The sequence below is a fragment of the Gymnoscopelus braueri genome (genome assembly GCF_963280865.1).
Source record: "Gymnoscopelus braueri genome assembly, chromosome: 16".
NCBI lineage: Eukaryota > Metazoa > Chordata > Actinopteri > Myctophiformes > Myctophidae > Gymnoscopelus > Gymnoscopelus braueri.
Window position 1 is genome coordinate 20,892,647 of NC_137616.1, and position 12,312 is coordinate 20,904,958.

Genomic DNA, 12,312 nt, shown 5'->3' on the forward strand with positions numbered 1-12,312 from the left:
AAGTTTGAAATAATCGCGCTATCGATTTGAAGTCATATCACCCAGCCCTAATAAGATGGGTAAAAAAAACAAAAAAACAAAGTCAAATTGAACAATATTGCACCTGCATGGTAGTTTAGTGCTCCCCGCTGTGTGTGTGTTTACCGCACTGCAAAATCCTGAGTGCCAATTTAACTCTTGGTTCAAACACAGAGTTAAACTGCCGCTCAGGGCCCTGATTTGGGGCAGGCGTCTCGGCGTGTGGCGCCCAGGGGACGGGTGAAATGATCTCCCGAGGCACAGTGACAAGTTTGGGGACTCGCCAGGCGCCGGTGTGGGAGGAGAGGAGCATTTTTTTTTGCAAATCAGCAGCGCACTACAATTTTGGCGTCAACGAGGACAGCGGGTTGCACTGTCTGCAGCGCACCTGCATTGGCACGCCTTTGTCTTTTGTGTCTATTTTCATCCCTTTTAAGCCTAAGTTATACTTAGTTGCGTGAGGGTGTCATGCACAGATAATTGCAGATCTATAAGCTCACAATGCATCGTGCTGCTGCATGTTGAGAGCTCATAGTCAGATCTGCTCATTCCGGTGTGTGTCACCAGCGTGCAGCCAAGTATAAATCACGCTACAGTTGGCTGAGGCCCACCCAGATATGCCCAAAATCACACAAACCCGCTTTATGATGTTATGCTTGTCTGTTTCACTTTGATACGAATCCCTCAAGCTGGACAACATGGTTTTAGTGATATTTTGACGCATTCTAACCCACATATGGCAACTGTTAAATACTTGTATCCAACAAAAATGTTGCGCATCATGACACACCGAAAATATTGAAGGCGTATAGGTTTTTCCTTCATAAAAGGCTTACTGTTTGGTCAACTAGATAGGTTGTTATTACACATACTGCCAGGTTATGTTTGGCTCATAGCCGGATCATTGAACCGTTCTTACACTCAGAAATACTTCTCATTGGACCAGTGTCAGACATATTGACTGCATTAGTTATTTTACATCCTGTGCCCTTGGCGGTCTATTTAAGGTGTTTATATTTAAGATTCGTTGTTGCTACAACTAATGATTATCTTCTTAACGACTATGAAGTACCTTTTCGATTTATCGAATAACAGAGACTTTTTTTTATGATTGATTGAATTGATTAGTTTGATTAACTGTTGAACCCCTACTCTGCGCCTCCCGCACTAGGACATCAGTTTGCTTTTGGGATAAAAATACATTCCGGAATGCTCTACTCTTAATGGTAATGCAAAGCATTCATTTGATTGGCCATGAGGGAATCCACCTGCAACCCACCTCGCCAATGTGCCCCGGGGAACTCCAACCCTCGTTGACCCTGAAAATACCAAAAGTCTGTCGCCACACCCCACCCGCCACGCCGTTGACTGCGCTTCACGCCAGATCGCCTGTTTCCTCCCCAAATATGTAGCTGAGAGTTTTTGTGACACTCAGGATTGTACAGTGTGTGTGATGGGTACATACATACATACATACATACATACATACATACATACATACATACATACATACATACATACATACATATATACATATACATACATACATACATACATACATATAGGTCAGGTCATAACTCTCTACTCTCTCTCCTCTCTCTGCTCTCAGTCAAAACAGAACCTATCAACAACAGTGAGTCAGCCACTACTACAGGAGACACATCACTGGACACATACGCAGGCTCAGGTAACATACACACACATACATGCACACACTCACTCACTCACTCGCATGCATGCAGACAGACAGACTTAGTGTTGCTTCAGCTCAGTGCAGTTCAGTGATAGGTATGATAGGTATTTCTGAGGGGGGCATTCGCCGAAAATAGCAGATCTACAAACTCACAGAGCGTTGCGTTGTGAACTTGCAGACCGCTATTTTCAGTAAAGAGATTTGTTGTAGAGGGGGATAAAGAGCAGATCAAGTACGGAGGTATAGAGGGTTTCTGTCCTTGCACTCATTTACCTATACCAAGTGCAATGTCTATTGTCTAATACAAAAACCTGGGTGGTAACTAATACATAATATGATATATATTATAACACATGCCTTATGCCATCACAGTGTACACTTCCACTTCCTTTGTCTGATCCTATATTCCTTACATTCCTACGTTTTACTTTTATACTTACAGTATATTTACTTTTTTCATGTCTTACACTTACACATATTTTTATGGCTTTACTCTTATCTCGCCGTATATCACTTTTCTGTGTGTCTGAGAGCAAGACTGAGAGAGAGTGGGAGAGTTTTAGACCATATGAATAGCCATTCTCACATACTACAAATAAACACAGACACCCACGGACAGACAGACACACACACAGTGAGAGTTTCTAAGCAGGCGGGAGGTTGTCGGTGTTGAGCTCTGACATCTCAATGACTACAAACAGGCATTGTGTTTTACTAGGAGGCCCACTGTAAGGGCTGCAAGCATGAGCTGCAATACTATCTAAAAAGAGAGCTTGGCTCTTCGCCATTCAAAATGCTTCAAATTGTGTTTACTGGAAGAGAATTTTAACTCAACCAATATGGCCGGAGGCCTTGACTTGTACCGTTCAGCAAAAGTACAGTAAATGAAATGAAGGGGGAATTTGAGACTTTTTACACAAACTTAACTGTGTGTTGTTATTTTTAAGTAACGGAGTTAAGCCTCATTTATACCTTGTCATATGACGATTGACGAGTATGAATTAAGCATTATGTTGTTTTTTCTTGTGTTTTTCAGTAATCACTAGCAGTGGATACAGTCCTCGCTCATCGCACCAGTACTCTCCTCCGCTCTATCCCTCAAAGTAAGCCTTTACTTTCTCTTCTATAAAAGACACAAGCAAGACATCTGCTACTGTAAGTGCCTTGCGTAAAACAACATCCTACGTATCTGTCTTAATCAGGGATCAAAGTTCAAGGTGAAACTTAATTGTCCCACTTGGGGAAATTGGGTTTGCAGCCACAATAATTCAATAATACAATGCAGTACAATACAATTCAATACAATATCATACACAATCTCGTAAAGCAAAAACAGTGGACAATGGCCAATCTCTCTCATTTTCTCATTTATTCATGTGATTCAAGACCCTGATCCCATAGTATGGAGCACAAACAGAACATACAATAATAAAACGACAAAGGATGATATTCTTCTCAAATGCACCCAATTTACAAATAACTTTTGACTTTTGACCTGATTCTAATAACATTTATTTAGACAGATGGGCGGTGTAAATTAAATCAGACAACTCTTGGATTGAAATAGATACAGTATATTTATTGAGCATATTGTAAATATCGATAAGAATATCGAAGAAGTATATACCTGTATACATTTTGGCATCAAATTCTGCATTCTAACCTTAGCTTGATACCAAAATGTCTCAATACCGTCTCAATTGAGACATTTGTCTCTAATACATGTCTCAATTGTTTCATTCCCTGTGAGCATGAAAATTATTTTAAATAAATAAATGATCTTCCCAATAGATATCACAGGGAATGAAACACCAAGATCCCCCCCTAAGGGAATCATATAGAAAGGTGGATGCTGGGGTGGCGGTGGTGGGAACTTCATAGAGCAAAACACAAAGCAGCAGCACAGCATAGCAACAAGATGTGTGCATGTGACTGATGATGACCTGACTTGATTTGAGTTGTCTGCCTCCGCAGGCTTTGCATCATTAATGCTTTGGCATATAGATTTCTCTGTAATTCATTATGCTTATATTCAAACAAAACGCTTGTCTCCCACTCGTCATTGCAGTTGCATTTACTCTGATTTCTATCCAGCCTTTTATATCTTCCAATGACCTTGGGAATTCAGGTACTGTTCACCCTTAAATGACAAATAGCCTGTATGTACAGTACTTTTATTTTTCATATATCAAATACTTGATCCAGTTTAAGCTCTTATTTAAATCCTACATAAATATCACATGATGTCACAGTTCTGAATTCACTTTTCTCAAACTGATCTTTCAGCCTCTGTTCAGCAGTTAGTTTCTTTCAACCAGTTGATTTTGTTAAACTTTTGTAAAAGCCGGTGATAAAACAAACCATCCAATATCTGCTTACGTCGCGATGCCACTTGTTGTGAGCTTGTAGATCGGCTATTTGCACAATTCATCGTACGACAAAGTATATACAATAGGGCTTAAGTGGTTATCCTGCACAGTGACACTTACATACATCCGAATTATGCAGGCTGAACAAAAAGTTGTACATTATTCAACTAAGTTTCTTTGCCTTCTCTCAGCCTCCACCGGTAGCCAATAATTGTCATTTTAATTCTCTACAACTCAGTCCCACCAACCCCTGAATGTTGTTTCTATCCTCACATTGAGTCATTTAATCCAACTACCAATGATTTGTGTCATATTTTTTAACAGATTGTATTATCTCTCTTCCTTCTTGCTTCTGTTACCCTATCCCATCTACCCCCCCCCCCCCACACACACACACACACACACACACACACACACACACACACACACACACACACACACACACACACACACACACACACACACACACACACACACACACACACACACACACACACACACATCTCTCTCTTGTACACACACACACACACACACACACACACACACACTCTCTGTTTCTTCATGTCCTCCATGGTCTCAGGCCCTACCCTCACATCCTGTCCACGCCGGCAGCTCCCTCAATGCCCTCCTATGCTGGTCAGCCCCAGTTCAGCAGCATGCAGCAGTCCACCGTCTACACAGCCTACTCCCAGACAGGACAGGCCTACGGACTGTCCACCTATGGTATTTAGCGCATGTGTGCACACACACACACACACACACACACACACACACACACACACACACACACACACACACACACACACACACACACACACACACACGTAATCTATGGTTCAAGGCCAAGGTTAAAGGTGTCTTTATTGTCACATTTTGTGTACAACTAGATTTTAGTCTTTTGTTTTGGTTCCACATACAGTAAATTCTACATGCTCACAATGTGTTGTGTGTTGTGAGCTTATAGATTGCCTATTTTGAGTGCGCGAGAACTGACACACAACTAAGTATGAATCAGCCTTAAGAGTACTGGAATAGAAGAAATAACCGCATGGTAATACTAGCTTTGATGCAATTTTGTGTATCACATTGAACTTTCCGGCTCACAATAGTGCCTTCATCAGGGCTGTATACAAGTACAGTATAACATAAAAGAATGCAAAACCACATTTACTGCTTAATTCATATTGACCCACCGAGTGCCGCGCTATGAGCCTGTAGATCTGCTATTTTTGAAAAATCGTGAAAATCTGTGCAAACTTTGAATATATATACATTTTTAAAGCAAACATTTTTAACTCAAATCTTTGCTTCTGGGGGGTCCCTGGAACAAAATATTTTCAGACGGGGGTCGGCGGCCAAATACATATCATTTTGGGAGGTCCTTGACATGAAAAAGTTTGAACCACTGATATAGTAACATACGTTTTTTTCAGAAAACTGTGTAGGATTTAGAAGACATTTTGTAGAATCAGAACCTCAGGTCTTAATGGGTTAATGGACATGCAGACGAGTGAGGGTATGTTGTTTTGGCACTAGCTGTGGTAACAACAGACGAAGATGAGCTGTAGGGCACACACACTACGGCCATGATGGCCAATTCCACATGCATTTACAAACAGCTTTGTAGTTTACTGCCAAACAGGGGGGTATAAGTTACACCAGGTGTTGAGATACATTTATATCGATTTAAAATTCTGCCTGTATGTGTATACCGTCGTTGTCGGGCGGAAAACCTTGTACGTCCAAAACCGTTACTTTTCAATAAATGGATAAAATAACCCGTGTTCCAGTGGATCCAATGTACTTTTAGTCACATGCACTTTAAAAATGACAAAATCGACAATTTTCGCTACTTTAGCTTGACGCTCTTGTACGACGAAGTAGGGCATTGATTTAAGAAATAAAAGTTGAAATACGGAGATACAAGGTTTCGGCCCGATTTGAACGATACTGATGCAGTTTGCCGGTACCGCTCTCTCTCTACAGATCTGGGCGTGATGCTGCCGGGAATTAAGACGGAGGGTGGCCTGGCTCAGAGCCAGTCTCCTCTTCAGACGGGCATCAGCTATAGCCCTGGCTTCACCACACCTCAGCCCGGACAGACTGCCTACTCACCCTATCAGATGCCAGGTGGGTATGGGGCACCACATCCTCTCCGACGCCACAATGCTCCCAGATGGAGCTATCAGCTTTCTGCCGTTGCACAAATAACTCGATGAGGGGCTTTGTTTTTTCATGTTAGCGTTTAAAGGCCTTGAAATGAGTTCTGTACATTTTGGCGGTGAGCTGTGAATGTCACAGCGGTCGGGGTGGAAACATTTTGTTCTTATTCGCCTCGCTGTCCATGCTACGTATGACATTGCATTGTGTAACGTTAGAAACTTTTCTGTCTCTCCGTCTCTCCCATCTCTTGTATCGTTCTCTCTCTCCCTCTCTCTCTCTCTCCCTCTCTCTCTCTCTCTCTCTCTCTCTAGGTTCCAGTTTCACCCCTTCCTCAGGGCTCTACGCCACCAACAACTCAGTGTCCAACCCAGCCAACTACACTGCCACACAGCAGGTATATATCTACACTACATGTGTCTATGTACTGTACATGTGTGTGTTTGCGTGGGTATACAGTATATGTGTGCCATGTTTTAACCAGGAGTCCCCACAAGGATAGTAAACCCAGAAGAAAAACTCATAGGTTAGGGGGCTACGGTCCTTACACACCAGGCAGGAACATTTATTGTGTGTGATTAATTTGCGTTAATTCAAACAGTTCATCATATCCTTTATTTACAGTAACCAGGTCAAATACTAATTGAGATTAAAATCAGTTTGACAAGATTTAAAGATATTTTTTGGGGGCTTTTTCTGCCTTTATTGATAGGAACAGTAGACTAGGAAATGGGGAGAGAAATGGGGGGGGGGGGGGTGACACGCAGCAAAGGTCGTCGGGATTGGGAGTCGAACACACGACACGCTTTCAGGCTGGATTTAGCCTCAATCTCCAGGCTTTTATTTTCCTTCGCGTTTTGCTCAAAAAGAAAGCCTGGACCAAGCTGTTGAAATTTCTGGCATAGGAAGTGGGAGTCAACCTTTCATTTCCCCAACCAACCAGAGTGCAGTGGGCGTCCCTCCAAATGTTGTGACGTCAGGGCTCTGGGCTGCACATTGGGGGAGGGGGAGGGCCGCGGAGTGGGGCGGGGGCGGGCGCACAGATTGGTGAACCAATAGGAGCCCACGGGTGTTTTCTCCGGAGATTTTGAATCCGCCCCTCTAGACCAGATATCAGACGCGCTGGGGCAGGCTAGGCTGGATTACCAGCCTAGGTGCCCAGACGGTTATGCCAACTGTCCGGGCCTCTATTTTGCAAGATTGACCTGGCCAAGAGAGCAGCATGAAACACTATTACATAGACAAATATATATTAACACTATTAATTACAATTGCGGTAAAAACAAATTACACAAAACAATACAAATATCCACAAAGAACATGAATATTACACAACTTAATTTATTTTCTTCCAAAACACGGTCGATATTTCACTGCGAATGAAAGCATCAACCTGTATGAATGAGCCAACAACCATATGAATAGTTTAACCTCTTAAACCCTATACTTGGTTGACTGGAGTCACTCAGGGCTCTATACTAGTGACTTCTCTGTTTTCGCTCTACATGCAATATCTTCACTGAAAATGGCCAATCTCACCGATTTATGGCCGATTTATCTCACAATGTGTCTTAACGCAACGCACTGTGAGCTAGTAGATCTGCTATTTTCTGGGAAAGTTTTCCCCAGAATACGGATGCTGGAACCTATAAGGTTAGGTTAGGCCAGCAGATTAAGTAAAACTTTTTTTTTTTAATGATAAATAGTTTTTTATGTCCCCACAATGATAGTAAGACAATCGTGTGTGTGTGTGTGTGTGTGTGTGTGTAAGGGGCAGCTGAAAATTACCGTAGGCAAGTTTTTTCTCTCTCAATGCAGCAAAAGAGAGCGGTAAAGTGGATGTGACTTGATACGGTGACATACGGTATACTATATCATACATACAGTATACTATATCACCAACAGCATCTGAGAGCAGAGATGGTTTTACAACTACTTTCATACATACACTGTAACATTCCATAACCGCTTAAACCCTACTTAGTTGACTAAGATCCCCCAGGGCTCTATCCTAGGTCCACTACTTTTCCCCCTCTACACTAAATCTATTTTTTTTTTGTTCAAGGTTTCTTTATTTTATATTTTCACGTACAGGTCAATAACAAAAGGCATACAAAAACAGTGAATGTATGTTACCCCTCCCACCCCCCCAAAGTTCCCGCTCCGAAAGAGCCACAACCCTTGTATCTTATTGTACCATTAACACAAAGGACAATACAAACAAGTAAAAAAAATAAATGTATACACAGTAGGATATATATATTATTAAAGAAAGATTTTAATAGATTTTTTTTTTTAAATACACAAAAAATATAATACAAAAACAAATTCAGTGGGGTAAATTTATGGGTCATTAATGTCAGCAGCATTCAGTCTCTCTATATATTACACTAAATCTTTTTGCCGAAAATAGCCGATCTGGGCGCGTTATGAGCTTGTAGATATCTGAATGTTCACCTATTATGACATGCACAGAATAGGAACGCTAGGGTTAAGTGATTAATCAGTGATTTCATTAAATTAAAGCTAATTGTACTGTGACCTTTCAAGAGAGAGAATGTGGGGTGGGGTCAGAGAATTAGTCATTTTTAAAAGTCTGTTTTGTTCTGGATATTTCTCTATGTCTTTATGATGAATTGTGTTCTGGTTGTAAAATGCTTAAAGGGGGATTTTAATGTCCCCCTATGATAGATGTGGCTGTTTAAAGAAAGAAAGGCAACGTTCAGTTCATGTGTGGGTGGATGAAGGGAAAGAGGGGCGGGGGTACATGTGTGTGTGTGCGTGCGTGCGTGTGTGTGTGCGTGTGTTTGTTTGTGTGTGTGCATGCGTGCATGCGTGTGTGTGTGTGTGTGTGTGTGTGTGTGTGTGTGTGTGTGTGTGTGTGTGTGTGTGTGTGTGTGTGTGTGTGTGTGTGTGTGTGCGCGCATGTAAACCAGAAAAAAGATAGAGCGAGTGGGAAAATGAGACAGAGAGAGAGAGAGAGAGAAAACAAGTGTGTGTATGAGTGTGCAGCATGTCTGCGTATGATCATCCATTACTATGCAGTGGTGTGTGTGTGTGTGTGTGTGTGTGTGTGTGTGTGTGTGTGTGTGTGTGTGTGTGTGTGTGTGTGTGTGTGTGTGTGTGTGTGTGTGTGTGTGTGTGTGTGTGTGTGTGTGTGTGTGTGTGTGTGTGTGTGTGTGTGTGTGTGTGTGTGTGTTCTAGTTTATGGTTACTTATGGAGATGGACATAGTGACAGGTTTAGAGAGCTGGCTCATAAAAGAGCCCATCTCTACTGGGTCAATAAAAACCTGCAGCACCAGGCTTTAATTGTAGGGAGATATATAAATGACAGAATTGAGCGAATAAAAGACTTCAGAGACGAGAGAGAATGGCTATAAAATGTTCTCTTCAAATATAAAGCCAGTCTGAACCATTTAAAAAGTGAGCCATCTCAATCCCCATACACTGTTTCATTCTCTATCTATGTACATTACATGTACAGTACATACATACATACATACATACATACATACATACATACATACATACATACATACATACATACATACATACATACATACGTATACATACGTATACATACATACATACATACATACATACATACATACATACATACATACATACATACATACATACATACGTATACATACGTATACATACATACATACATACATACGTATACATACATACGTATACATACATACATACATACATACATACATACATACATACATACATACATACATACATACATACATACATACATACATACATACATACATACATACATACATACAGTACATTGCTGTCAGGTGTAAACCACGTACAGTTTCCAATGGATCCAATGTAGTTATTATTATTTAGTCACAAGCTTTGTTAATACTTTTCATTGGTTCAATTATATTTATAAAACCCACAGACAGACTTAACCACTTAACCACTTTTGTTTGACACTGTTGTATGAGAAAGTAGGGAATTAATTTACGGGGGAAAAAAAACAAAAAGTTGGAATACGGAGATGTGAGATTTCTGCCCGACAACAACAATACACACACACATATACATGTGTGTTTTATACTGTATCAGATTTACGGTTCATAATACATTTGTATTTTCTTGCAGGAATACCCTTCATATACAACGTTTGGCCAAAACCAGTACGCCCAGTATTACTCCACCTCATCTTATGGGACATACATGTCCTCCAATAGCGTGGATGGGACGGGGTCCACGGCGGCCTATCAGCTGCAAGAGCCCGCCCCAGTCATGACGGGACAGGCCGCAGAGCTGCATCAAGGTATGTTCTATGCTAGTTCTATGGTAGTGGTGGGTAGAGAGGATTTCTGTCCAACCAAGCAACAGCAACCCATGAGCACGGAAGAGGGATGGGATCATGGGTGGGACAAAGGTTCAGTTGTATTATCTACAGCAGGGGTTCTCAAAGTGGGGTGAAGGGACCCCCAGGGGTCCTTGAGGGGCTTCCAGGGGGTCCCCAGCAAAATGTGTTAATATAGCACCACAATCATGTTAACCTTTTATACTTTGGCTATTCAAAAATAGCAGATATACAAGCTCATAGTGCGGCACTCGGAGCTTGTAGATCTGCTATTTTTGAAAAATCGTGAAAATGTGGGCAAGCCTTTGAATATATATATTTTTTTAAGCGAACATTTGTACCTCAAATTTGCTTCTTGGGGGTCCCTGGAACAAAATATTTGAGATGGTCGTCCGCGACCAAATACATAATTTTTTTGAATTTTGGAACGCACGCTGTCAGAGTACTCAGTTTAGTACCCATTATCATAGTACTTGGAGGCCAGCCTATCAAGTCAGTACTTTGATGACGCCCGTTAACACACACCCCTTCGGTCACGCAGTACCCATTGTACCCGTTGTCAGTGTACCCGTTGTACCTACATTAAGTTCTCTGTTGTGAGAGTTCTCTAATGCAGTCCCTATTATCATAGCACTTGGAGGCCAGTCTATGTCGTCAGTACTATGACGTCATTTTGATGCCATCAGGGAACTCCATAAAGTGGGGATCTGGGGATTTTGAGAGCCGCTGAACCGACCGACTTCACACTCCCTCGGGTCCTCGTAACATAAATTGAAGCCGATTGGTCGGGCGGTTCCCGAGATACGTGAAGGACAGATACACACGTACACACATTTGCAGAGAGATATACTATATAATCAATATCCAGTGGCCAATTCTAATTCTAATTTTTTATTTAAATTTATTTGAGATTAAGCCCTAAATGCAACTTTTTGACATTTCACATCAGGATGATAATTTATTCTTGGCTGTACGACCATGTCACTCACTGGAAATTGTGACTTATATAAATAAAGCATCCACAGTATAAATTGGGATTAATATAATCTCACATCCACTCTAGAACATTTGGCCTGTTGGCGACGGTGTGCCAAACCCCATGTGTGGACTGTAGGACTCTGCACACTGTACCCAGAGTTATCTGACAACTTGTTGGAGGATTTGGGTCATTAGGCACTATTTACTTTAACAGATTTTAAGTGAGAAAATGTGTATTTCTGTTGAGTCTTTTTTTTGTAGACAGACTTCAAGCCGGCAAAAAATAGCCAATCCACAAACTCACAGCCCATCGTAACGCAACACATTGTTCGCTTGTAGATCGGCTATTTTCGTTGTACGATACCAAGTGCAACGAAGTATATCAAGCCCTTAAGAGTAAAAAAGAGGGATGAGAGTATGACGAAAACAAACGGAATGGAAACGAAGTAAAGCGTGCCAACATCTCCGTTTCTCTCTTTTCGCCTTCTTTCTTTGTTTATTTTTTCTCACATTTCTTTGGTTTACCTTGGCTGAGAACCAGGAGCTCTGATTAAAGGAGCTTATCGTTTCTCTGTCACTTACATTGATTTACTGTTTCAATGTGACTTGCTTTGGCTCTCTTTCTATGAACATAGAGTTATCATATTCGCTATTCACTTGTTGTCACTCCTTTGCTTTCTGTCGTTTGTATTTTATTATTCCGTCCTTCTCTCTCTCTATCTGTCGTCCCCCTTCTTTCTGTCTGTTTCTTTCT

At 41.3% G+C, this 12,312-nt stretch overlaps 1 protein-coding gene across 4 annotated transcripts in view; it reads left to right on the forward strand.

The window, feature by feature from the left end:
* eya4 (EYA transcriptional coactivator and phosphatase 4) overlaps nucleotides 1–12,312 on the forward strand; it is a 77,644-nt gene that overhangs the window by 46,484 nt on the left and 18,848 nt on the right. For all 4 annotated transcript variants that reach the window (XM_080452366.1, XM_080452365.1, XM_080452367.1 and 1 more), the window contains 6 exons: nucleotides 1,628–1,705; nucleotides 2,748–2,814; nucleotides 4,661–4,803; nucleotides 6,067–6,210; nucleotides 6,555–6,637; nucleotides 10,367–10,541. In XM_080452366.1, the coding sequence (XP_080308492.1) occupies nucleotides 1,628–1,705; nucleotides 2,748–2,814; nucleotides 4,661–4,803; nucleotides 6,067–6,210; nucleotides 6,555–6,637; nucleotides 10,367–10,541 (690 nt within the window). The remainder of the gene's footprint in view (nucleotides 1–1,627; nucleotides 1,706–2,747; nucleotides 2,815–4,660; nucleotides 4,804–6,066; nucleotides 6,211–6,554; nucleotides 6,638–10,366; nucleotides 10,542–12,312) is intronic.